The sequence below is a fragment of the Fistularia commersonii genome, chromosome 5 (genome assembly GCF_037954325.1).
Source record: "Fistularia commersonii isolate RoL2024-O1a breed Wild chromosome 5, RoL_Fcom_v1.0, whole genome shotgun sequence".
In the NCBI taxonomy this organism is placed as follows: Eukaryota; Metazoa; Chordata; class Actinopteri; order Syngnathiformes; family Fistulariidae; genus Fistularia; species Fistularia commersonii.
In genome coordinates, this window is record NC_141288.1 from 19,573,158 (window position 1) to 19,600,040 (window position 26,883).

The 26,883-nt window shown below is 47.8% G+C and overlaps 1 protein-coding gene across 3 annotated transcripts; it reads left to right on the forward strand.

The window, feature by feature from the left end:
- Positions 1–8,906: 8,906 nt before the first annotated feature.
- Positions 8,907–26,039, forward strand: rassf8b (Ras association domain family member 8b). Of its 3 annotated transcripts, none has more exons than XM_086147180.1 (9): positions 8,907–9,245; positions 19,140–19,328; positions 21,730–22,080; positions 22,161–22,366; positions 22,432–22,632; positions 23,154–23,228; positions 23,369–23,491; positions 24,021–24,147; positions 24,592–26,039. In XM_086147180.1, exons 2-9 carry the CDS (start codon positions 19,217–19,219, stop codon positions 24,693–24,695), a joined length of 1,299 nt encoding a protein of 432 aa, XP_086003306.1. In that variant the 5' UTR covers positions 8,907–9,245; positions 19,140–19,216; the 3' UTR covers positions 24,696–26,039. The 3 variants fall into 3 exon arrangements, with proteins under 3 accessions (XP_086003306.1, XP_086003307.1, XP_086003308.1); XM_086147181.1 differs by lacking the exon at positions 8,907–9,245 and adding an exon at positions 16,471–16,725; XM_086147182.1 differs by lacking the exon at positions 8,907–9,245 and adding an exon at positions 18,189–18,205.
- The last annotated feature ends 844 nt before the right edge of the window (positions 26,040–26,883 follow it).

Consider the following 26,883-nt stretch of genomic DNA (forward strand, 5'->3'; position numbering starts at 1 on the left):
CGATACCAGCAGCGCTAACGGCTATATGCTACGAGCTGACGTGATACAATAATAGCCTTAAAGGGAGCTTAACTCATCCTAGAACAGGTATAGGGAAACTACGGCCTGCGGGCCACTTACGGCCCGTTCGGCTTTTGAATCCGGACCGCCAAACTTGAAAGTTAATGCAATTAAATCTCATTTATTTTACCTTTTCTCTAAAATGCCCGCGTTCGTCATACACATCGGAGTGTATTGTGTTACTCTTTATGACACTTTTTCGCTTTAAATCCTTCTATAAAAATGAGCGGATCAAGGAAGTGGAAAGTGGACAACAAAATATTTTTTCCCTAAAGCCCGACGGCCGTGTGGTTGATACGGCGAGAAACTGCTGTGGTTTTCAAAGATTACAATATAAGCAACCACTTTGCCATGACGCATGCTAACTATGCTAACTATGAGCAGTCAACGAAATAATGGGCGGCCACGGCTCGGATCATTTATCAACTGCAAAATGTTTTTCACCGACAAACAGCGATTAAAGAGTCGTGTACCGAAGCTAGTTGTATGCTGGCCTTCAAATTAGCGGTTAGCCATGTCTGTACACCTTCAGAAGATGGCGTATGAGATGCTGACGGTGTTTGGTTCAACCTACAAACATCAACAAAGACTGTCACAGATCCAGTTTTATAGACCAACATCTTCGGATCCATCCTGAGAAATCGACAAAAAAACTAATTCCACATTTTGATGCACTGGAAAAAATCCTATTACTAACTGCATTAAACATCTATTCTATTCTATCGGTCATGTATCATAGTTCACACAAATACTCCATCCATCTGTTCTGAGATTTTATTCATGCAGCTGATACAAATATTGATCAAATAGAAAAACAATATTTAATATTCATATAAGAAATTCAATGGCGGACGCTTGGCGATGACGCTGCAGCTCCGCGCTAATAACTGAAATGATACGACGATCGCTCTAAATACTCATCAAAGAAATGAAAATGGCGGACGACTGGCGAGACGCCGCAGGAGGTCAAGCCCCGCCCCTGGGGAACCTGGCCAATGAGAGAGCCCGGACACTCGGGAGAAGATACGAGGTTAATATCACGCACTAATGGAGAGACGGGAGAAGAGACAGGAAGGAGACGGGAACTAGGAGCTAGACCAGGGGTCGGCAACCCGAAACACCCAAAGAGCCATTTGGACCCGCTTTCCTCGGAAAAGAAAACACCGGGAGCCGCAATTACTTTTTGACGTCTAAAATAAAGGTACCACTGTATATATTGCTTTTTATTACCTTTACACTTTGTATAAACAAGTGTGTAGTGTGTTGCTTCTGAAATTCACAAAGTATTACAGAGAAAATTAAATTTTATTTATGTTATGAACTCATTTTGAGCTTTGGGCTTTCAGAGCGTGTAGCGGAGCCTTGACCTGAATTTTAAAAATAAATCGGGGAAAAAATCACTGTGTCAGTAAACAATTAAAAATAAATATTTGCAAAATATCTTCCTAAATATTTATTTTACCTGGTTTATGGGACTTCTGCTCCTGAACTTCTGCGCACAGCATCTGCAAATCGGGATTTTACCAGCCGGCGGGTAAACCGGCTTCCGCGAGTGTGACGTTATTTTGAGCGGCGAAAAATTATGAATATAATTTTATTTAATATTTCAAGATCACAATAATCTTCCAACTTTGAACTAAAAGTTTAAAAAAGGAATTAACACAAATGAAATATACTTCCATTAAATATTTATAATTTATTTTCCCAAGCCACTCGGAGCCGCAGTGTAAAGATGAAGGAGCCGCATGCGACCGACCCCTGAGCTAAGCTAATGCTAACTAGACGCTTTCTCAAAGAGAGGGTGTCGCCCCCCCAAACCAGATGATTGCAAGGTGGTTTAACTACAAGCCCTTCCGTCGGAGGAACTAAACTCTTGTGCACGCCGCCGCCGCCATCTACAATCCCGGGTCTTGGCACGATGTGGAGAAAAGCTGCGAAAACGCCAAATCCTTCAAACAAAAGCCCTCTTGTCTTTCCTGACTGCTTATTCAACTCCGAGAGGGAGGCGCTGGTCCTCCTGTTAGGAAATGAACACGGACGCCGGACTTGTTGTGTGTTCACACACACACACACACACACACACACACACACATTCCACTTTCTTTGAGCGAGAGATTAGCGGCTTTATGGCTTGGCGTTATATTTATAGACCGGCATAAAAATGTCCGAAATACTAAAATAGCCGATGGTAACAGGTGCAGAGACACATGAGAACGGCCTCGTCTGCCACGGGAGTCGGAAGGAGCAGCGCCGCACCAAGGCTGCAGTATAACATGTTTATTACAGTGTAATAGAAAAGCTTCTTTCATCAGCATCACAGGAAATCAAACCAAAGGGCTATTTTACACTGAGACCATTGTCAGCGCCGTCGGAACATTTCTGCCGGGGTCCTCCGGCTGTTCCGGAGACAAAGAGCGGACTTTCTTCATGCAGCGGTAGGGAACCTATGGCTTGTGAGCCATATACGGCCCTTCCGGTGACGGCGGCGTATGGCTCCCTGACAATTTTGAGTTGAAAAAAAACATCACTTTGGAACCGATTTTAAAACAACTTGTGATATTTCTCCGTAAAACTGTGGCATTTTAAAGTAAACAAAAATTAGTTTCGAAGATAAATTTCAGGGGTCACCCGTTGATTGGGTCGGGAACGAATAGCTTCCGAGCACGTCCGGGTCATTCTAAAGGTGAAGAAATTAATTTTATTAGATAGCCAACTGGTTTATCTGCTTCAACCTTTGTAATGGAAAAGATGGCGAAAAGAAAAAAAGACGATGATTACCGTGCATTCCAGGCTGCGTGGACAGAAGAGTTTGCATTTGGATCCGCGCGATGTCTAATATGCAAGGATAAAAATTGCATCAATGAAACGGTCAAATATAAAGCGGCACGTCGAACAAATCCATGCAGCACCAGAGGTTAAAAGTAAGACGTATGTAATTTATTAGACGTTAAAATACCATATGGCTCTCAATGAAATATAATGCCACTCTTTCCACTCTGCAGGATGGGCTTTCACATAACTCATATTTAAAGTTATAGGCTTTTTACTCAATTAAATCTCCTAATTTCTTCTTCTTAATTATTTTGAAATGGTCTACGTTTATGAAACGCTCTCATCACATTTACACTGGATTTAACACTCACACACTCGCAAACACATCTCTATATGACAAGTGAACGAATAGTTGTTTGTCTCTATATAAGGAGCAAATGACAAACTGAATGTTTGTGTGTCTAAATAACAAATAAATGAGGGGGTAAATGTTCATATGTCTATAAAGATTGTGAATTAGTTAATGTTGTATATCTTTATAAGGTTATGAATGACTGAGTGAATAGTTGTGTGTTTGTAAAACTAGCGAATGAAGGGGTGAATGTATATCTTTATAAAGGTTATGAATGAGTGAATGAATGATTGTGTGTCTCAATAGGACTAGTGAATGACAAAGTGAATGTTTGTGCGTCTGTATAACGCGTGAATGGTTGCATGTCTCCATAAAAAGTATGAATGAATGAGTGAATAATTGATGATTGACAGGTGATCTGGACCCGGCGACCCCGACTGCAGGATGCGTGTTCTGGATAACGAACGAATGAATGATCGGTCGTCTCGTGGGCTGGGCGTCTGTATTTTGGGGGCGGGGCTTAACCCTCTGCTGCAGAACCCACAGCCGCCGCCGCCGCCGCCGCCGCCGCTTGTTGTTTTTACAAATCCCCGGTTGCCCGGACCGCTCGACAGCTTCCCGTACGACTGAGACGGCGGCGGCCTGATTTCCGCCCCCGAGGGTCCGGCGTCTCAAACGGCTCGTAACAAATGCATCCCTTCATATCGACCGCTCGGTCTTCTTATTTCCTGAGAACCTGCGGCCCCCGGGGCTCAGACACTCCGCTCAGTCCGCTTTAGATTTATTTAGGTTAATCCCCTCGTCTTGGTGAACGGCGGAGGACCTCATCGTTACGAAAACACAAGTCTCTCCGGCAACAGACAGTCCGATAACAGAGAAGTGGTATCATCAGCCGAAAGGAATCCGGGCGCTCCTCTCAAAGTAGAGCAGTTGCAAACCTCCGGAGCCCGAGAGAGAATAAAAGTAGGTCCTGAATCTCCTGTTCCATTTCCCCCGAGCCGCCCGTGTCCACTCGCATACACAACACCGTCGCCATGGATTCCACCGTCGCTTTGGATTTGTTTTGCCCTGAAAGATCTGGGCTTGACTTCCACACGGGATTCCAAGAATCGGGAGGAAGAAGATCACGTGTTTCTCGCGTTCCTTTTTTTTTCGATCGAAAACGACTCATCGCGTCGTTTGTGCCGACGCCGGATGCGCATCCGCCTTCTCGCCACGTCTCGGTTGTGACACGGAAACCCGGATGGTGCAGTTCCCACGGGTCTCACGGTCCAGGGCGGTACCAGGCCGCGTCCCGAGACTTTGGTTTGAAATGCCGCGTCGTTGGGCTTTCGGGGGCCGACCTGACGAGACCCGTGACTCGGACGGGTCGCCGAGGTCGTTCTGTGAAAGCAGAGGCCAAAGCCGGAGAGAGGGAAGCGGTAACGGCGAGGATTATCAACATGGAGCTCAAGAAACAAGGGAGAGGGAGGCGATTCCCAGAAAAAAACAAAAAAAAACGTGTAACATTAGCAAGCGGAGAGGCACTTGTGACTCCGGGAAACATGATTATGGTTTGGTATTAGTGTTAACATGCGTGCACACAGCAAAGAGCAGGAAATATGAAGTGCAGTGAATAAACTCTCAAGAGACACCACGGAAATATTTAACAGGGAAGATAAGAAAGGCGAGGAAAAGTCTAAGTTTAAAAATGTTGTCGGCGGAGAGCATCGATAAATGAAGGCGTCACCTTGAGACATTAAACCCCGACGAGACGCTCGAGTTATTTCAGCGAAAAGGTGCCAAAATCATCTCACTTGAAGTATCAAACCAGCCAGCACTGTTGTGTTAATTCATGCTAATAAAGTTAGTTTTTGTTGCAAGTTGATCTATATAACTTTATATATTTATATTTAAAATATACTTGCAGCGGAGAGCGTGGTGGTGGGGGGGCATGAAATGTTTTCTTCTTCCGACGGGGTGTGACAGAAAATAATAGAGAAGCACTGGACGACAGAAAATGAAGGAAATTATTGTCCAGAATCAAAGGTTTGGCACAAAGTCATCTTTTTATCCTTGTTTGGTGTCAGCCCATTCGCATCCTGCATATTTTTATTTATTTTTGCCATCGCTATTGTCACTGTTTATCTTTCTATCCTTGTTGTTGTCATTTTGGTTGTCTATTTGCACCTGTTTTTTTTTTACTACTTTTTTTTCTTCTGTCTTTTGCTATCTTCTAATTGTCTTCTCATTCTAAGTCTCTCTATTTATATTTATTGATTAATATTCATTTATTGATACCATAACTGTTACGTTGCTGTGACAAAAGAATTTCCCAGATGAGGATCAAGTTTATCTTATCTTATCTTATCTTATCTTATCTTATCTTATCTTATCTTATCTTATCTTATCTTATCTTATCTCTCCGTCCGGATCAGAATTCTTTCCAGACTGGCTCCAGTAGGATTAGAAAGCACCAAGAGAAAGTTGTTGAAATTATGTAGATATTTGCAAGGAGTTGTATAAAAACCAGATCCCAAAAATTCATTCATTCATTCATTCATTCATTCATTCATTCATTCATTCATTCATTCATTCATTCATTCATTCATTCATTCATTCATTCATCTTCTACACCACTTCTCCTGCTCTCAGGGTCCTTGATATGTCATATAGAGACATGCAACCATCACCCTCTCATTCACATAGAGAGATAAACCCTGTCATTATATAAAAACCAGCAATATCTCTCGCACCTTCATATCCTCTCTCACTTCGTCCATCAATCTTCTCTTTGGTCTTTCTCTAGACCAGTATTTCCCAACCTTTTGTGAGTCACGGCACACCACCAAATAAATATGTCAAAAACATTTTTTAACGAGTTAGAATGAAACCGTAGTCTCAATGTACTTAGTGTGAAATCTAATACATCTAATATCTGTAGATTCGTCAAGTTGCAATGCAAATTTCCCACTGATGTGCAATTTTTCCTGAACACTTTTTTCAATGTCTGAAGACATGTCATCAATATGTCTGAAAATGGTATTATTTGAGAGAACTGGCTATTCTTTATCAACGCCAGAGCCGGGCATTTCTTCAACAATTATTTTGCCGGCAGGTAGTATTAATGTTTTGCTGAGGTGTTTGGCTGTTTGGATTTAGAGACGAGTTCAGCAACTTTATAGCAGCTTTCACCGCTTTCTCACTCGTCTTGGTCGTTTTCAACAATGCTGCCTGTTTGTTTACGCAGATACAAGTACTTTTTGTTTTAAAAATGTATCACGCAAAGCGTCACTATTCACTCTGATACACAGATGCACAGGTTAATTCACTATCCGTTGCCATGGAATGAGCACGCTGCCCACATAGACATAGGAAGACACATTATTTGCGTTGGATAAATAATTTTCGGACCAATCGGGTGAAAGTGGGCATTTTTCCACGGCACACCTGACGATCTCTCACGGCACAGTGGTTGGGAAACACTGCTCTAGATCTCTCACTACAGATCAGAATGTCATCTGCAAACATCATGGTCCATGGAGATTCCTGAGGAGCCTCATCGGTCAGCCTGTCCATCACCTCTGCAAACAAGAAGGGGCACCGGGCTGATCTCTGATGGAGTCCCACCTCCACCTTGAACTTCTCCATTACCCCTTACAGCCCACTGCACCACTGTCTCACAATGAGCATACATGTCCTGCACCAGTCTAACATACTTCTCTGCCACTCCACATTTCCTCATACAATACCAGAATTCCTCTCTCAGCACCCCGTCGTATGCTTTCTTTACATCTACAAAAAAACAATGGGGCTCCCTCTGACCTTCTCTTTCCTTTCTTCTATCTCATAGATAATCTTCTATCTTGTAGATAGTCTTCTATTGCATAGAGCAGTGGTCCCAAACCCGCTGCGGACCAGTACCGGTCCATGGATCAATTGGTACCGGGCCACATAAGAAAGAGTCAATTATTTCCATTGGATTTATTATCTGAGTCTAAACAATCTTTATTTTGAAAAATCTAGTATTTTGAAAAATTACCGGAATCTCTTGGTTACATCTGGGTCACTTGAGCGCCAAAAATGTAACCCACAAGCTAGTAAAATGAGTAAAAAAACAGATGTCCGACGGCAAGTTTCTTTTCGAAGGGGAAAAGGTGGATCCACTGCTTTTTATCAGACGACAAAAACGTCATATGGTGCATCTTTGCCAGACTCAAAGTTGATCATGATTATGCACGAACAAACTCATTGGAGCTGGCAACCAGAATCCACTGTCCTTTAGCTTTAAATCCTGAAAACATCTGTTCACCGTGCGAGAAAACACCGATCACCCCCGGCTCGATTGTCTCGACTCCCCGACACGTGCCGGGTTTAGCTTTCAAGCAGAATATATGAAAGTCCGCGAGGCTGGAGCGAAAACACATCCAGAGAGCGAAGGCGAGACGTGTAAAGACATTTGCTCGCAAAATGGGCCTAATGGAGCGGATTCACAGGAAGACGCTGCTCCTCCAGCCTCCTGGAAGGATGAAGGTCATCTGGGATCCTGCACGATCAGCAAGCCAACGGAGATACTGGAGACTCCAGGGTTCAGAATAAGAATTAAAAAAAAACAAACAAAGGGGGCAATTGGGGGGCTGCATGGGGTAGCAGCATCAAATCGTGAACATCAGATAAATAATATAAAATTAAATTAAAATAAAATAAGTAATAAAAATATAATAAAAATAATAATAATAATATAAAAATAAATAATATTTATTCTAAATAAATAAATATCTATAAATAAATATGTATAAATAAATTACTGTACAGAAATGTACAAACTGCAAGTAAGCTCTTTCTGCGTTTATATAATAAATATATCATGAGCAGTGCTCCAGGTCATTGTTGGGTGTTGGGCGATGGAATTGAACCAGCAGGCGAAGGAGAAAGTCATTACGTTCTCAGTGAGGGCGTAATAGAATGTGGAGGTTGTCCGTCTCAACAAACGGCATCCCATAATATCCCATAACATCCCATAATGAGAGCTAAGACAGAAAACAGGAGGATGGCTGTCTGCCCATATGACTTGCGAGTGAGAAGGTGAATGTTTGTACGCCTGTATGATGTGTGAATGAGTGAATGAATGACAGAGTAGTTTTATTATTGCAAAACCATATTTTGTGGGAACAAATTCACTATCTTGTGCGCACGAGATAGTAAATTGTACTTTAGCACCAAAAGAGTCACTCGGGGGATGTTAAATAAAGTGAAAGATGATCTGTGAGGGAGAGGGTGAATGAGTGAGTAATTTTGAGGGAGAAACCGTAACTTGTGGGAACAAATTAACTATCTTGCGCGCACAAGGTAGTAACTTAGCACCAGAAACAACTACACTCAGCAGATGTTATTTACATTGGTTTGTAAAATTTCACAACCCATTTAAAGCACAAAAAGTGCCACATCAGCTCTGACTTTTAATTTCTTCCTTAAAATTAATTCATAGAAATAATCCATTTATTTAATGAAAACAATGTTTAAAAAAAGGCATCTTGTGACATGAAGGTATTTTTACTGCTAATTATCAAAAGAGGTGAAAAAAAAAAAACAACACGACCTCCTTCCGCACACGTACACGCACACGCACCACCCCACGCGTGTTTTGGTCCAAGTCCACGTGCTCGCGGCGCGTCCCGCATCCCTCCTCCCGCACGGCCGGTGCGTTGCAGCTTTAAGGCCCCGCCATGCCTTGCGGGGTCCCGCCTCCGCCCGCATGTCCTCCCCGGGCTCCCCGGGCTGCCTCTCCGGTGTGAGCGGACCGGCCGGGGGGGAGGCGGGAGGCGGGAGGCGGGGAGTCGGATGTCCGAACCGCGGACTGACGCGTGTTTACGTTCACGCACGGCGGGGAGACGCGGGGACGCGCCGGGATGCGGATCGACGCAGCGCGCAGGATCCGCCGCTAGTGGCCCGACGAGCGGACTGACGGGAGGATTTCCACCGTGGGGAGGCAGAAACTGAAGACACACACACACTTCTATCTCTCTCTCTCTCTCACACACACACACACACACACACACACGGAGAGCTGCGTCCCAGAGAGGTATGTTTGTTTTGTTTTCTTTCCAATCAGGCCTCAATCCCTCCATGCAGGATTTACTGACAACTCCTCCTCATCCTCTTCATCGCCGCCGCCCGGGAATCTTATCCATCACCCGATTAACTTTATTCCCGACGGAGGTTCGGAATCCGGCTCGTAGTTCGGAACGTGGCGATCTGATCCACGAGCCGGCAGGAAGTGTGTGTGTGTGTGTGTGTGTGTGTGTGTGTGGGGTCACTGAGTGAGTGGAGGTGCTGAGCCCTGCGGCGATGAATCTCCTAATGGAGGCGAGCCGTCACAGATCCCGCTCAGCAGGGCTTTTAATCAGAGCGGACCGAGCGGAGCGGATCCACGGGACGGGAGGACCTTCGGGGGAGCGCGTGGAAGGTCCGATCGGCGGAAGTTTAGCGAGAAGGCGGGAAAAAAAGCCCAAAACAAGTTCCCTTCCCTTCCAAATCACAAGGGGAAGCCAGGGTCGTCGTGGAAACCTGTTCCCGCGGACCCCCGGACAAATGTATTTCCAACGTCAAACGATTATTCGACCAAGACAACCGTCCGGGTGTTTGTTTCACCGAGTTTGTCGGTGGCTCGTTCCAGGTCAAAGCGCCGGAGAAAGATCTCCGATAGATCTCAGAAGACCGCTTGGTTTCACCCTGGGAACGAAACGCGGCTAAAAATATAGAGGGATTTCTTTAATCCACCTGCCGGCGTGACCTCGGCGCCTTACGGCACCGTCCTTCCACCTGTTTTTGAATGGTTTTGCAAAACAAAAAGAGCTAATCCAGATCTTTACGAGCCCCCGACCCCCCCTCTGACCCCGACCTGCACCTCCTAAACTCAAAGCCTGATGGGGGTTAAAGGCTTATTGTCTCCCGCCAAGCTGGTTAGTTTTAACTTTTGAGACGGGGCGACATTTCCGGCAGGGAATATCGCGAAAATACCTGGATTAAATCCATGTTATTCGCTATTCCGTCGCTGCGTTAATGGGAAACAGCAGGATTAAAAAACCCAGCGCTTTTGAATTTAAAAAACAACAGACCAGATGATAGGATTTTGAAATCCTTATGTTTTCTTAAAAATGGTCCGTGCACCATATGCATGAATTGTAGTTGTGCTAACTGACTCAAGTAAAGTAAACAAACTGAGTTTGAAAAGATGAATGAAGTTGGACTAAACGGACTGTTTTTGTTTCGCTTCGTATATCGTTTGTTAAATTATGGATGAAAATAGACCCGTTCATCGATATTGCGCCTTATAATGCTTTGCGTCTTATGGTCTGCAGAATACGGCATGCTAATCTGGTCGTCCTAGACGGGAAGGGGGAAGAAGAGAGAAAAATCACAAGGTCGTGTGGGAACGTCTCCATCGGAGAGCGGCGGGGTTTCCGAGGGACGAGCTCTAATTCGATTCTCCTTCTTTATTGAAGCAACTGCTGACACGAACGTTCCCCCGTTGGTTCGACTCGGAGGCGCGGAACAAGGTGGAGGAGCGAAGGTTAGCGGCGGAAAGCTGGAATACATGTGTGTGAATGAGAAGGTGGTTCACCAGTCCAGAGCAACGTGAAGTGAAAGGGAAGGTGGAGAAGGCAGAGGTGGAAGCAGCCGCGGTTTTCTTGGATCTCTTGGTGAAGTTCTCGTTTGTCGTTGCGGGTTTGGAGGTTCACGTCTGCACGGGAACCCCCGAACGCTCAGCTTCCACCCGACACCAAGTTGTCTTTCCTCTGTCGGAGGCCAGCCGAAGCGTATGACCGCTGTGGCTCGACCTCTTGGTTAATCTCCACCGGCGGCGCCGTCTTGAGTGTGTTTAACCCCCCCGCCGGCTAATCCCGAGTTAGAAACCCTGCCGCCGCGCACACCTCGGTGTTTTCTCGCAGCCCGTTTGTAGCAAACAAAGATGAAGTGACAGGAAAGCACTGGCTGCTTCTTAATTGTCAGCGATTGTTTGGTCTACTTTCCCAGACCGTGCCCTCCAATCAATTCAGTCATCTGTGTAAGGCCGGGACAAAGCCGGAGCTGTGTCGCCATGGTGACGGATTGTTTGCATCCAGTCATGCCCCGAGCCATGTGGGCGCGCACACACATTCGCGCACACACTCGGCGGCTTTTGTCTGTGCTGTGCTTGTGTCGGTGGACCCCCCGCCGCCGCGTCCTCCTCCTTGCGCGTTTAAAAACCGGGCCCAGGGTTGCATCCCGGCGTTGAGCTGTTAAAATCGTATTCTTCGCCGGGTTTCACAGTTGGTGAGCGGAGCTGCGGTTAATCTTCGGGGCCGGGGGTCCGATTGTAGGCCAGGGGTACTTCAGAGTTTAATTGAGCGACTCGTTTACAGGTCTGAGATGGAACGAGGGCGCTGTGGATTTTTAAAAACGCCACGGTTTTCATGTTTCCTGCTCTCTGGGGGTCGAGGCAGAAGGCCGCCCACGTTGAGCTGGACAAATTCTGCCCGGTAGAAGGTAGGCTTAACCCACCAGGCGTCCACCGTTGTTACTTATTTTATGAATATTAAAGCTATTATTGTATCATGTTATCTATTAGCATGTATGAGTAAGTCTGGAGTAGCAGAGAAGTATGTTAGACTGGCGCAGGACATGTATGCTCGCTGTGAGACAGTGGTGAGGTGTGCTGTAGGGGTGTCAGAGAAGTTTAAGGTGGATTTGGGACTTCATCAGGGATCAGCTTTGAGTCCCCTCTTGATTGCAGTGGTGATGGACAGATGAGGCTCCACAGGAATCTCCATGAACCATGATATTTGCAGATGACGGGAACAGGATGAGGAATATCTAAAGAGGTGGAGATGTGCTCTGGAAAGGAGATAGAAGACTATCAGCCAGAATGAAAGGAAAGGTGTACAAGACAGTAACAGGCAGAAACAAACAGAAGCAGTCACAATGACCAAAAGACAGGAGGCGGAGCGGGAGGTTGCAGAGATAAAGATGCTAAGGTTCTCTCTGGGAGTGACCGGGTTGGGTCGGACCAGGAATGAGTCCATAAGAGGAACAACACATGTTTGATATTTTGGAGAAAAGGCCGGAGACGCCAGACCGAGATGGTTGGAGAGGCAATATATTGGCAGACGGATGCTGGAATTGGAGGTCTGGAGGAAGACCAAAGAGAGGCTTCATGGACGTATTGAGGGCGGATATGTAGTTTGTTGGTGTGCGAGAGGCGGATACAGAGAATAGGGTTAGATGGAGATGGTTGATTCGTTGGTGCGACCCCTGAAGGGAAAAGCCGAAAGGAGAAGAAGAAGAAGCTATTAGCATGGAGCTGCTAGCGCCCACTAGCATTACTCGCCATATATCATTGATCCTACCCTCAACCCTTCTGCCTCCATCACACTCTTGCTCTCAATCTCTTGACCCGGTCGAGGCAGAAAGCCGCCCTGGCTGAGTTTGGATCTCCTGCCGCCGTCGCCAGGCTCTTGCTACTAGGAGAACCTCGCGTAGATCGTGTCAAAGATCGTGGTCCAGACCTGCTCTACATGGAAAGAGTCACCAGACAACTGTGTTATTTGTGCCGTATAAATGAAATTCGACACGACTTTCTTTTCCATGCGGATCATTCGGAAGCGTTTAGGAATTCAGAGCTCTCGGCCGCAGAGAAGCAAATACAAAACAAAAAAAAAACATGTCGCGGTGCTCAAAAGTACTACGCGTACTCCTGAATTCTTCTCAAATAATCCACAAATCTCCCGTTTCATGTTGTGTGGGACTTTTTTCCTTCCTCCAAACTGCAGCCGGACGATCTGCACGAAACCACTCGCTGCAAACTTTACTCCCCGAGTAAGTAGGTCAGGATTTCCGGAAGGTGCTGAAAGAGTTTGTTGTTTTTTTTTTTTTGGGGTACTTTCAGAACCACATGTCACACGTTTTCATTGTGTTTGAAAGAAGGCAGATCTTTAATAAGTGAAAGGGAGAAATGTCTTTTTTTCCTGTGTTCTCTGAAGTCGGTGTCTCCTGCAGATCTCCCGTCTCCAGGAGATGAAATACCGACTCGCCACTCTGACTCTGCCTTCCTGTGGCATCCCGAGAATGGAGCTTCGGGAGGCGGACCGGAGTTACGACTAAGATTAGCTCGGCGGTTCATAAGACAACACGATACTCGTGTCCGAAAAACCCGACGGTCGCCTAAAATCTGGTCGTGACGGATTCATACGGATCGCGACGAGCTTTTTTCCTCCTCTGCCGCGGTTTGCTGATTTTATGACGTGGTCCTAAACAACACGTGCATTTCCCATTAGCGCCATTTATTATTTATTAGCGCCATTATTTATTAGCGCGTTATTTATTAGCGCCATCTCTTTAGTGCTAACAGCTTCTATTCTAAAAGGCATTTTTCCCAAGAGTGAAGCTCATTCTCTTCTTACGTATCCGGCACGAAATCGTGATTAATTTGGTTTTCCCAACATTCCCACTTGAGACGTGACGTTTTTTTTTTTCTTCGTCTCCACGACGACAAGCTCTCTCGTCACTTTTGTTGCAAAGTCGGGAAGTCTGCTAGTCGACGCGTACGCATTTGCGTTTTGTTCCCCCGGCGCGTCCCGCTTCACCTCACCAGCCAATCGGAAACAAACACGGAAGCGGCGAGGTGGTAAAATACGCCGTAAGGTTTTATAGCTTGGCTTTAGGGTCGCGTCCCGACGTGTTGGAGGGGAGCCGGGAGTCACACCAGAGACGACATGAAGGCCCGGCCTCACAATAACCGTCCTCTGCACGGCGGAGATTGGCTCCATGGTGTTTTGTTGTTTTACTATATCCCCCCCCCCCCAGTGGGGAAGTGTCTCTTGCTGCCTTCACGAGCTGCAGAAACGCGGTGCCTGGTGTGCGATTCAGAGGTGCAGCCATAAAACGGTGCCTCGGGAGTCTGTAAAAACTGTTTATTTGCAGATATAAAAGGCTCCTTCTAAGCTAGCAAAATTAGCTGACGGATGAAAACTTCATTCTAACCATTCACTGTTTGCCAACACCCCCCCTTTAAGCCCACATGGAAGGGGATCAGATTTGCAGAAGCTGCGCAATTTATTGTGAGCGGCTACACGGGGGGGGGGGGGGGGGGGGGGGGTGAAAATAAGACGTTTCATTCAGTCATTTCACATACGGTTTATCCTGCAGAATCCCCTATTCGCCCTCTCATTCACACGTCAAACAGAGACATACAAGTATTGATCCTGTCACCCACAAATCTGGACACCTTTGGGTCTCCAATGAACCTCTTGCATGTGTTTGGACTGTTGGGAGGAGCCTGGAGGAACATGGAGACTCCACGCAGAAAGGAATTGCCAGGGAGCTTCTTGCTAACCTAATATGTGTGCGCTGAGGGCACTCCGGTATGTTATTTAATATAAACATTGTTGAACCCGAAACAGTGACGCATGGAAAAGCAACTTTCCGGCAGCGACGGCGGCTGAACGCCGGAACTCCCGTCTGAAGACGAAGCTGACGCAAAAAAAAAATAGAGCAGGCGTGTTGTGACATGCTAATTTGTGTTTACCCGCCGCGCCGCTCGTATGATTTATTCATTCACGCTCGCCGCGGCTTCAAAGTAACTGGATTGGAGATGAAAGCTGGGAGGAAAACGAGCGCGATGGAGAGCGCCGAGCCGCGGCGATTCAAGGGCTGGAGGTTATTAGCCGGGTAAAGGAAATCGAAGGCGGTTTCCACAAGGAAACACACCTCGCCGAGCGTGTCGTCGGAGCGCCGGCGCGAGAAGCTGGAGGACGACAGCGACGAGTCCTGAGCCGAAACGGTGGAAACTGACCTTTCGCCACGTCGGATCCTTCTTTTCTCAGATTTAGGACATTTCCTCCCCGCCGTGTTCGTCCCACTTCCAGATTTCGCATGCGCTTTGCAGGGTTGCACCGTGGACCAACAGCCCTTTGTATTTGGGTCAGATTCATGTTCATCTAGATGAATTCACAATTCTATTCCTGCTGCAGCCGAGTCAAATACAATACCTCCACGTCATTCCAAATTGTAAGGGAAAAATAAGCCGACGTTCAAGCGGAAACCATTCATTATAAAACAGCTGTACCCGACTTTTTTTGAACCGGGGACCAGTTTTACGCATGAAAATGTTTCCATGGACCAGTTAGAGGCGCAGGGGTTCAAATAATTAGTAAATTATTTTTGTCAGTTCACTAGCTAGCTGTACACCACAAATAATGCATAGCGGGCATGTAGCTTGTGTAGGAGCAGCTGTTGCGATGAACCAGTAACTTAGGTAGGAATCTTAATATTTTCTTTTTAAGTTCAGCTTTCTTTTTGCTGGCTGTTTGCAACGCTTTTTGGTCTCATCGCTCTCCAGCGGCTTTTGCTTCCGGCCCATTTTTCGTCAAGGGCGAGCTCGTGGTAGCCGATGTGTGGAACGGAACGACAGAGTAAGGCTGAGGCGGAAATAGTTGTTTTGCAAAATAAGATGCAGAAGGTGGAATGAAGATAACTATTTTTACCGAGAAAGATTTTCTTTGTGGAGCAGTACCCCTGTGATGATATGCTATACAAGGACATATAAACAAACGGGTATAATGAAGACATACTGCCCTTGCATATGTATGCGTGTGTGTGTGTGTGTGTGTGTGATGAGATGAATTCCATGCCGGGCGACGGTTCAACTCGTCTTCACAAGTTTCCTACCAAGCTTTAAAATACTGCAATGGTGCAATATTGTGCATTTTAATAACTTCATACAGGCTTTTTATTTGCTCTTATTATGATGTTTGAAGGAACCGGAGCTGTGGATTCTTTGTAAAAGGCTTCGTCGTTTAATGCAGAAATTTTAAGTGGTGCGAAAGAGAAGGACAGAGTAGAAGTAGAGGACGGAGGTCCGTCGCGTTAGATGTTCTGGGGACAAAGTCAGACCGAGGTGGTTTGCAGATAAATGCACTTTGTGCGCCGGTGCAGACGCCCACAACTTGTGTTAAACAGTTTCATCCGGGGGTCGGATTAATCTCTGCTGCGGCCGCGTCGTCCCGACAACCCAACTACTCGCAAACTCCGATTTCTTTCGCCCGGAACCAGCAACCGCAACATTGCGGGGCGGTGCCTCCGCGGCTTCATGTGTCTTTTCATCATGGAAGATGAAAGGAAATTTAAAAAAAAAAACCCTTTAGAGGCTCGCGCTTTTCCGCTAAAAGCACATCGACATCTGCCCGCAGCAGCTGCCTGCCTCCTATGGCTCCTATGCCGCTTCTGATAAAAGCGGGTACCTGCTAGCGTGTGTGGGAGGGCTCTTTGTGTGAGGGGAGTGATTTCTTCATCAAGGAATTGAACATTTACAACAGCAGACCACGCAAGAGGAGGCGGCGGGTTGGCCTCCGGCCTCACCGCCGCTACCTTTCGACCTCACCGTCTTCGACGGAGCTGCAAGGCTGCGCCGAGCGTGGCGGTGAAGTGTTTCTTATGACTCTCGATTGTATCGGCGCGGACCTCGGAACGTCTAGTCGGCGAGTCAACCCACGCCGTTCCCGGCTGAGCGTCTCGGCATCCGCGTAAGTGCTTTGTATCTCGGCCGCGGCGCTTTTTGCTTCTCTGCTTGACAGTGCTAGGCTAGCCGCTAGTGATGCTACCAGGGGGTTACTCTGCTGAGCGATATCCCATAATGCACCTCTCCCAACCTCAGGCGCGTGACAGTAACCTCGGATCTTCCGTCTCGATGGCGTCCGACAGGATCGTAAAGCTTTTATCGTATCAGGTCTTTCCTCCCTGAGGCGATCAGACTTTTTAATTCCTCTCCATTCAGCCGACGACAACCATAAAAACCTATCTTTAACCTAAAAAAAAAAACAAAAAACTGTGCAATATTTCATTTCACTGTGCAATATTCAGAACTGTGCAATATTTCATTTCATAACAGCTACATTACAATTTTTCCTTTTATCATACTATTGTGCACTCCTTACCTCACTTGTTACTAAGACACTTATAGTTTTATCACTTGTTTACTAAGACACTTTATAGTTTCACTGAGACACTTTATAGTTTATAGTTTATTTTTATTTCTAATTCTGCCTTTTTCTTTTTATTATTTATTACTGTTATATTTTCTGTAACTCTGGCACAACAATTCCCTTCGGGATTAATAAAGTTGTTCTTATCTTATCTTATGTTAGCTACTAGCATGTAGCTGTCAGTGCTAATGGTATTAGCGGTAATAGCTCATTCGTGTCTCCCGACCCTCATCCTCCATTTCCCCGAGTTTGGTCGAGGCAGAAGGACGCCCACGTTGAGTTTGCAAGGATTTAGCGTCTGTAAATCTCAAATGCTCTCTCATGGGCGGTTTGGGGTTTGATTTTAAAGACGACTCTGCCGTGATTTAGCACATTTGCGCAGCTGCGCATCCTTAAATGTGTGTGATAGAGACAGCAGGGCGGGTTTCGGGTGTACAATCTTGTGCAAACAGCGCCCGGATAATACCGCCGTGTAATCGCTGGTCGCTGAATGAACGCCGCCTTTCAACGTTTTGGTCCCGGTTGTGAAAATGAAGCACGTCGTTGCGTCATCCGCCGGGATCCGGCCGTCTCGAATCAGCTCGCAGACGTTTTGTCAACAAGCCCGCTGCTCTTGGAGTACTACTTATGATAATATCCAGTATGTTCATGTATCGCCACAGGTATTAAGTCTGGTTTGTTCTTGGCATTTCATTCAGACTGGGATTTCCTTTCATTCCATCGCTTCTTCTTCCAGGCTGCGTCATCTCCTCCCTCTATTCACCTCCTCTGCTTTGTTCACCCCCCCCTGATCCCTCAGCCTATTCTTACGCTTTTTCTTTCCGTTTTTTTCCCCGTTCCCACCCCACCCGCCGTCTCCGAGACGCATTCTGGGCCCAGACGAGCCCTCCGGTATCTGCCGTCCGGTTGTAAATCGCCCTTTTCCCGAGCACAGAGCGACCAGATGCCCCGGTAGTTAAAGAGCCGGGTGATGACGAGAGGCAGGATGGAAGTCAAGGATGCAAGGGAGCGCACGTCCGAGGTGCTTGCATCAGCGCTTTGAAACGTCCCTCGCTCCGCCTGGAAGCCTTCCTGAAAACCGTGTCAGGCGGCCATTAGAAATACAGGAAACCGCCTCCTGCAGGAAGCTGCGAAGCCTCCAGTGCACAGTTTTATCCGGATTTTAATGAAAGCTTTCCGACGAGTAAATACCCGACAGAGTGTGCGAGTCCTGCGCGGCAGACTGGAATCGGGCCCGGATACGAGGACGTCTGTCGATATCGCCCGATTATTTTCGTCATTAAATGACAGGCTGGGACGTCTCCTGTCATAAAATAGTGGAAATGCATCTCCATTCTAACGCAACAGAACGACTAGAATGTTTCCGAGCTTACTTACAATTTGCACATTTCTTTACAGTAATTTATTTATACACATACACACATCCTTTAAAAAAAATTTTTTTTTTCAATTTTTTTTTTTAGTTACCTTATTAATTTAGTAATTAACTAATTAATTTTATTTCATTCTTATTTATTTTTTATTCTTTTTTTTTTTATATATATATTGCGTCCTTCTATTCTCCGACTCTAACACCCGCTGTCCCTCAGGTGGACTCGCTGTCATTTTTAGCTTTATTTTGAAAAAAGGATGCATTTCCATGACACTTTTATCCACATTTTTCTTTTTTTCTTGGCCTTGCAGTCAGTTATCATAGGTGCATTTGAAGCATTAATTTTGAATGCGAGCTATGAAGTGTCTTTTTCGGTCCCGTTTTTGTACACCTGCGTGAACGTTTGGCTCTTAAACTGATATATTCTCAGTCCGGAGCAGCCAGATGTTAAAAGCAGCTTTATTTCTTTCGTTTGTCCATAAGTAGGTCAGTCCTGTTGAAATTTTCCAAGCAGACTGTACACATAAATAACCCTTCCAAAGCTGATCGCTGGTTTTTTTTTGTCTTTTTTTTTTTTTTTTAGTTGTAACTTTCAGGATGGACCGTGGAACCCCTTTGGCGCCCCCTGGTGGTGTGGAGGACTGAGGGGGAGGCCTCTGGATGAAGGCCATGGAGCTGAAAGTGTGGGTGGACGGGGTGCAGCGCATCGTGTGCGGCGTCACAGAGTTCACCACCTGCCAGGAGGTGGTCATCGCTCTGGCCCAGGCCATCGGTGAGGGAATCTCCTCCAGCCGTTCATTCGGTCATTCGTCATTTGTTCTCAAAGACAAGGCAGGGTCGGACGCTAGAGACATACGACCACGCCTGGGCCGGGTATTAACATCGCCACCCTTACCCTTTCACATATACATTTTCAGTAATTAGATATAACTACAGGAAGCCGGATGTCCAAAGAAGAGTCAGCAAGTCGGTATCATCATGGCCTCGGCTATTTTAACGCATCGATGATGAAATCTCTATTAAAAACTTCCAGCCGAGTGTGTATCGCCGCCCCCCCCTCCCGTCCTGGGTGTGATGTGAGTCGTGTCCCATGTTGGCCGGGCAGCTTGTCAAACACGGCGGTGATGATAAATTGCACCGAAATGAAAAGTGACTCGAGGGCGCGGAGATATTTTCACCCGGACGGGAGGCTCCGAGGAGCCAGATGAGTCGCTTTTGCTTTCCGATGGACGCGTTCTTTAACAACAAAATTCAAACTGCCGTCCCGGTCGACCCGTCACTCTTCCATTCAACACCGCTCAAACTGAGCAACGCCGTCCTGAATGGTCGACGCCGTCGCTCTGTTTTCCCCGCTCTCCCACTTTCTCATGGCTGTCCATGGCGGTGACGGTGTGTGTGTGTGTGTGTGTGTGTGTGCGACAGGAATTATGGCCCTCGCTGTCCTTTGTGTTGTGTGTGTGCCTTTTGTCCGGGGCAGCACACTTTGATGTGAATGGCTACGGTGATGAATGTGGCCCCACTTTTTTTATTTTTTATTTTTACAAGGACCCTTACTGTGCGGAAAGGGGCCTTATCTACATTGAGCACACACACACACACACACACACACACACACGCCGAGCCGTCGGGTTCCCGACGTGGTCGCCGTTTGCCGAGATTTATTTTGTTTCCACGCATCCGCTGGCGAAGGTCTGAGCAGAATCACGGCGTCGCACCCGAACCGGGATTTAGACGCGTCCTTAAATACGCGAGTGTTTAAGGACCGGCTTAAGGTGGTGTTTAAGGAGCGGCCGACGAAAGGTCAAAGGTTGTTTGATACATCGAAAGCAAAGCAATGGAGTATTTCCAAAAGTGTGAATAAAAGGATGAATGATTGAATGTCTTCCGTCATTTCCGGACTATTGAGCGCACAGCAATGACACGGCAATGACAAGATCGATAAATATGAGTAGAAATATGAATAAAAGACACAATTGATAGACAGCAAAAGACATCCACAAAAAAAGAGACGGCAAAATGAAAAAAAAAATAGCAAAGAAAAATATATCTACATCACATGCATCAAACTCAAGGTCCGCGGGCCAAATGCGGGCCGCCACGTCACTTTTTGCGGCCCGCAAGAACGTTTTAAAAGGTCTGATTGTCTTAAAATAAAAATGAAAAGTCAAATGCATGCATTGACCATAAACTACATTTCCCACGTCCCCCCATTAGATCGCAGTGTCAGAGTCAACTTTCTTGTTTATACTTCCATACGTTCTCACATACAGAGCACTGAAATAGCGTTTCTCCGAGAAACACGGTGCAAAAGAGTACAAAAAAATGATAAATCATTTGTCAGAGAACAACAGACAAGATGGAAGGCTGTTTCAAGAAAGATGGGGAAGCATATGCCCAAAAAAAACATAAATTAGCCACATGGTTGTTTAAGCCGCAGTGTTCGGAGCGTAAAAGTAGTGGCTTATCGTCCGTAAATGATGGTATATGATGTTTATATGTGTCGTATATGTTGCAAATCTGTGAATGAATTTTTCAATAATTTTAATAATGGATCAGAATATTTGTCAATGAGTACAACATCCTGGTATCATCGCTGTTTGTCGCGGACGTAGCAAGTATTATTAATATTGTTGATGTTTGGATATAAGCTACATGCTGCATTTAGCAATGCCGTCATCCATTCCAACGATTAAAATCATAATCTGGGGGGAAATTAAAGGAAAAAAAACAACAAAACTCCACATCTGTTGAATTTGTAAACTAGCGACTGACTGGGGGTTTGATTAAAAGGGTGCTGGGAAGGAAGGTTTCCACGGTCGGAAGCAGAGCAGGGATGGCGTCTGCTGCGGAAAATTGCTAGGAATCCAAGCAAGGCTGGAAAGCAGATGACGATTTGAAGGAAGGCATTCGGGCTCAGGACACATCTGCTGAGCGTCAGGAGCGCCAGGAGCGCCGCTGCCCTCAGAAAACGCCTTCTGGTGGTCCCTGGTTTCCCCAGTCATTTGTGACAAAGCATCTGTGCAAGTTAGCATTGAAGAGATAGTCATTCGATGCGGACGGCGGCTCGGCGAGCAGCTAAGATGACATTCTTAGAGTCCAAATCGGTAGCGGGTCTCCAATTGCGACGTTTTCAACGCCTGGAGTGATTCCCCAATGTTTGTTTTTTCTTCGAGGACGCACCGGCAGATACACGCTGATCGAGAAGTGGCGGGAGACGGAGCGCCACTTGGCGCCCCACGAAAACCCCGTGGTCTCCCTCAACAAGTGGGGTCAATACGCCAGCGATGTTCAGCTCATCCTCCAGCGAACCGGCCCGTCCGTCAGCGAGCGTCCCGTTTCGGACGGGCCGGCGCGCGTCCCGGAGCGCGGCCTCTACCGCCAGAGCCTGCCGCCACTGGCCAAGCTGCGTCCGTCGGCGGCGGACCGCTCCTTGAAACGGAGGGAACCCAAACGCAAATCCCTGACGTTTAGCGGCGGCGCCAAAGGGCTGAGGGACATCTTCGGAAGGAGCAGAGACGCGGAAGGTAAGAGTCCCGCGTCGTCGATCGCCCTCTCGGCGCGATCGCCGTCGTCCTGATCAGGCCGTCGATCCGACCCGTCCCAGCCAAACAGGCCCGGCAGCAGGGCGTGAGCCTGAGCCTGAGCAGGGTGGGAGGCGTCGGGGGATCGCCGGCGCCCGGGAGCCCCGCCGGGGAGCTGGGACGCCTGGTGCAGCTGCAGAGGGACAAGCTCCAGGCGCTGGACAGCCGCCTGCTGGGCTGCGAGGCCGATCTGCGGGACTGGGAGGAGGCGGCCGGCGAGACGGAGGAGGTGAGCGAAGCGACGGCGATCTTATCCGGAGACGAGGACGGAGGTGATTTTCTTCTCTCTGCCAGGAAAACCTGGAGGAGGAGCTGCTGCTTTTGGAGCAGCGGGTGAGGAGGAACGACGCCGAGATGGAGGAGGAGGAGTTCTGGCAGAACGAGCTGCAGATCGAGCAGGAGAGCGAGAGACAACTGAGGCAACAGTTGGCGGAGCTGCAGGGACGCCTGCGCGACTGCGAGGCCAGGCTTTCAGAGTCCTCGCTACGCATTCAGGTGAGAAGAGGAGGGAAGGGCGAGGGAGATGAAGGACGAGGAGGTCCAGCGATGGCGAGAACCGGGCGGAGAGTGGACGGGCGGAAAAGCCGCCCGGTCCTGGTTGGAGACACCGAGGAGACGGGAGATATGGAGGTTCCTCTTATGGAGTGAGGAGGATGAAGAGGATCAGGAGTGAGTTTCTTGAGATACAAGTCAGACTGAGATGGTTGGGACTTGGATAAAGGAGGGATGGTGGAGATCTGGAGGTATGAAGGTAGTTGGTGTGAGAGAGTAGGATACAGAGAATAGGGTTAGATGGAGAAAGTTGACTCGCTGTGGCGACCCCTGACGGGAAAAGCCGAAAGAAGAAGAAGAAGAAGGTGGAGATCTGGAGGAAGAGCAGAGAGGAGGAGGGTTAGATGGAGGCAGGTGATTGGCTGAAGCCCGGAGGAAAGGAAGAAGAAGAGATAAATAGCGGTCACGTCTTTGTGTCGCTCCTCCTTCTCAACGTTGGTTTTTATTTGTCCTGTGTGATGCAGAGCATGGAGGCCGGCCTGGAGCAGGAGAGGCTGCAGCAGGAGGCCGAGCTCGACCAGAAGGTCCAGGAGGGCGAGGTACGATCTGTTCATCTCACAAAACGCACGGATGTTTCCCCCAACATCCTAATATTCTGAAAGCGGAACGCAAAGCATCCTAACTGAAACACGATGACATTTCTCCCGCGGCTCTTTGCTCTGCGCGCTGTGGGTTTCAGGTCCAAGCGCAGCTGGAGAAGCTGAGGGCGGAGCTGGAAATGCAAAGCCAACACACGGCGCAGCTGGAGAGCTGCTGCAGGGCGCTGGAGCGCTCGCTGGGCCAGTCCGGCAAGAGATTCCAGGTCGGCGATCCGAAGCCCGGTCGCCCGGGAGCATCTCTCACGCGCGTTGACGGAATGACCACTGGAAGGAAACCATTTGCATTGAAAAAGCTGAAAGAGTCGGGCTTCGGGGCGGGCCGGGGGCATTCTTTGGCTGATTAGCGAGGGGCCCGGTACGGTCCGCAATCTTCCTCCGTGGCCGTTGCGTAACCATCGGGAGAGTTAACTTTGAGGCGCCGCGACTTTCGCGGGGATCCTTTAATGATCCGTGACCTCGGCTGAAATAGGAATTGGTGTATCGGTGTGTCTCTGCGACACACACACACACAGTTTACCCAGCAAATATCATAGCATGCGACTAGCTTGCATGATTTGTTCAGTATTGTATAACTTGCGGGGGGAATCTTTTGCAAGATATGAAAGCGTCTCAGCTGCTAACAGGATGATTTTTACCATATTTCCGGGATGTTATAAAACCGGGGAGTGAGAGGAACAGCAGTCAGCAAGTTGACCTCATTGCCTTTTTTTTTTTTTTTTATTACCGTCACAGGAGAAGGAGCAGGAGCTGGAGCAGCTGACGAAAGAGCTCCGGCAGGTCAACCTGCAGCAGTTCATCCAGCAGACGGGCACCAAGGTCACCGTGCTGCCGGCTCAACCCGCAGGAGAGATCGCCGACGGTACGCATTCGCTCCACCACTGCGCGTCACCTTGTTTTAAAAATTCCAACGTCCGTGTTGACATTGCATAGGACACATATCTGCCATGTGGAGGTGTAAACAGCGCCCCCCTGTGGTCACTTCGGGGTACCGCAGGCAAGACTTCTCACTCGGTGATGAAGATTGTTGAGCCGCTGCAGCTTAAATCTGTAACCCCATTACATGGACCAGATCACCTAGAGCCATGAAATCCTGCACACAGCCAGTTCAAAGCAAAATCCCCGGTTAATATTTAAAATGAATATTTTTAATCGAGTGTTAAAGCTCCGATTTTAAAGCTCCGAAGTTGTTTTTTTTTTTTTTTTTTTTCAAATTAAATTAGATCACGGTAAATGGTGAGTAAGTACAGGCGCGGAATTCCCGCCGAGCGGATCACCTTCCCCGTGCCTCCTCTTTCCCCCGCAGACGTGGATTCCGGCTCTCTGAAAAGACTCGGCTCGTCGCGTCTCCTGCCCAGCGACCTCCGCGCCCTTCAGAGCAACCTCAACCCCGAAGGCATTTACGTTTGACACCGAAGGCGCGGCGTCGGTTCGGACGTCGAGCCCAGACGGCTTTTCAAGAAAACATCACCGGGGTCAAGCGAGGAGAAAGCTGGCCGAGATGTTGGAACGGAGAACCTACATCCTCATTTTCCTTTCTGCATCTTGATACACACTCACAAATATCGTCCAGGTCACTCTGGAGTTTCCCGATTCGAAAAGACAAAACGCAAGCCGGGAGATGTGTGTTTTATCCCCCGAAGGAGGAAGAGGAGGCTCACGGGGTTCCAACGAATGCAAACATGTAGTAATCCGTGCATGGGCATGCTCAGACGCCGCACCCGCGCTCTCTCCGTGTCCGATGGCCTTACTCCGGTGTGTTTTCCGGCGCGCGTCAACGTGTCCGATCGAGGTCGCTACTGAACGCCGCGCGTCGTGTGAATCCATCAAAAATAGCAGCGATTCAGGTGATTTTTAGTCCACGTAACTGATGTCATGAACCTTTTTTTTTTTAAACTGATTTCAAAGGGGGGGCGGTGCCGGTTTTCGGCGTCCCGCGGAGTCTTCTCGTCTCCCAGAGTTGATGGGTTTTGGCTCAGATTTTATCGTGCCATCCATCCATTCTCCACATCGCCATGGGTGATGATGCTGCTGCCGACGGTGATGACGATGGCGTGGGCGGGCGGCGGGCGGCGGCGGCGGGGGGAATTTCGGAGCCTGTGGTGAAATTTGCAGACCGTGACGTGTCGCCACCCGGATCGGCCACCGGGGGGCGACACAAGCCACATGATTTGGACACGGAGTCGGAGTCCTGGTCTTCGGAGCCCCCTCCTCGGGTCAGACCTCCGAGGACTCGGCATGTGGTTTTGTGGGACGCGTCTCCTCGCGGGGACGCCACTCTCTTGTCTTCTAACATTTTAACAAGCAAAAGATGTCTCCTTATGAACCAAAGCTAGTGCGATGTTACATTAACTGGTAGATGAATGTATTTTTTTATACGCCGAAATCCCGGAGAATCTGCAGGCGGTGTATTTTTCACCGACGGGTGCAGAACGTGAGTTTGGGCGTTTCCACGTGCGAAGCGGCTGGAAGCGGATGACGCGGCTGCGGTCGGTTCTCCGGTCGCATTCGACGATGTCCCGGTTTAGAGTGGATTTAATGAAGGTCTGTGAATGTATGATGATGATAATGCGGGAATGTTTTTTTTTTTTTTTTGTTTTGTTTTGGGGGCGGGAGGTCGGGGGTTTGTTTGCATTGCAGTGCAGAAGTAACCGGAGAGATCACGGCTCTTTTCTTGTCTCGACCGTCGACGGCGGGGGACGTCGGCCGCGATCGGGACGTTGTAACCCACTAATAAAACTCGCTGGACTGAAATTCGGAATCGTAGCCTCACTCGGAAACACGCCGGTTTCGATTCCTTCACGTGTCAAACGCCGGCGTTCGCTCTGCGTGCTAGCGCGCTACATGTCCGCTAACACATCTCAGAGAATATGTGAATTTATTTGACACGTCTTGGTATTTGCTTTTCATATTCTACACATGAGGCCTTTAACGGAAGTGTTATTTATTAATTTGAATCCAATGTGATTCGCAATGGAAGAAAACTCTTCGCTCCCCTGCTTTTATCCCGCTCTAACGTTTTCGTATTTTTCTCCCATGGAGGCGGCGGACTCCCCGAAATGTCGGGAAATCAAAGTTGCGGTCGGATGACCTTCTCGGTAATTATTCTTGGGAAAATCAGAGGCCTTTCTCCGTGACCCGGAGGTGACGGCCGAACATTGGAGGCACAAACTGGGACGAGCCGGAGAGCCGGAGGGTTAATGGTGTGATCCGGCTCCGCCGAGCACCTGTCGGTGTTTACAGGGACGCCTGACACTCAGCGTCAGGCTGCGGGGATGAAGATGGACGGCGGCAATTTATCACTTCATAAAACTTGTAGAAAGAAAGAGAGAAAGATCCCGATGTCTTGTTTCCCACCGCCGGAACCAGAACTTGCAAAAGAGCCTCAGTCAAGGTTTCACTCCTTTGTTTGACTTTACTTTTTCAACATTTCGATCCAGGAGACGGCGTTAAGTTGCCAAAACAAGAAAATTTCGACGAGAATTTATATGATTTTTCCCCTATTTTTGTAAATCGGGGTAAACCATTGAAACTATGCAAGTCAACTTTATTGTCAATACTGCCATACGTTCAACACATACTGAATTATTCTAAGAGC

Bases quoted from the DNA above. Each gene is read 5' to 3' on its own strand.
- rassf8b (XM_086147180.1), top strand. From the start codon at position 19,217: ATGAAGGCCATGGAGCTGAAAGTGTGGGTGGACGGGGTGCAGCGCATC. The intron at 22,367-22,431 runs GTGAGCGAAGCG...TCTCTCTGCCAG, and splicing joins CGGCCGGCGAGACGGAGGAG to GAAAACCTGGAGGAGGAGCT. The intron at 24,148-24,591 runs GTACGCATTCGC...TTTCCCCCGCAG, and splicing joins CGCAGGAGAGATCGCCGACG to ACGTGGATTCCGGCTCTCTG.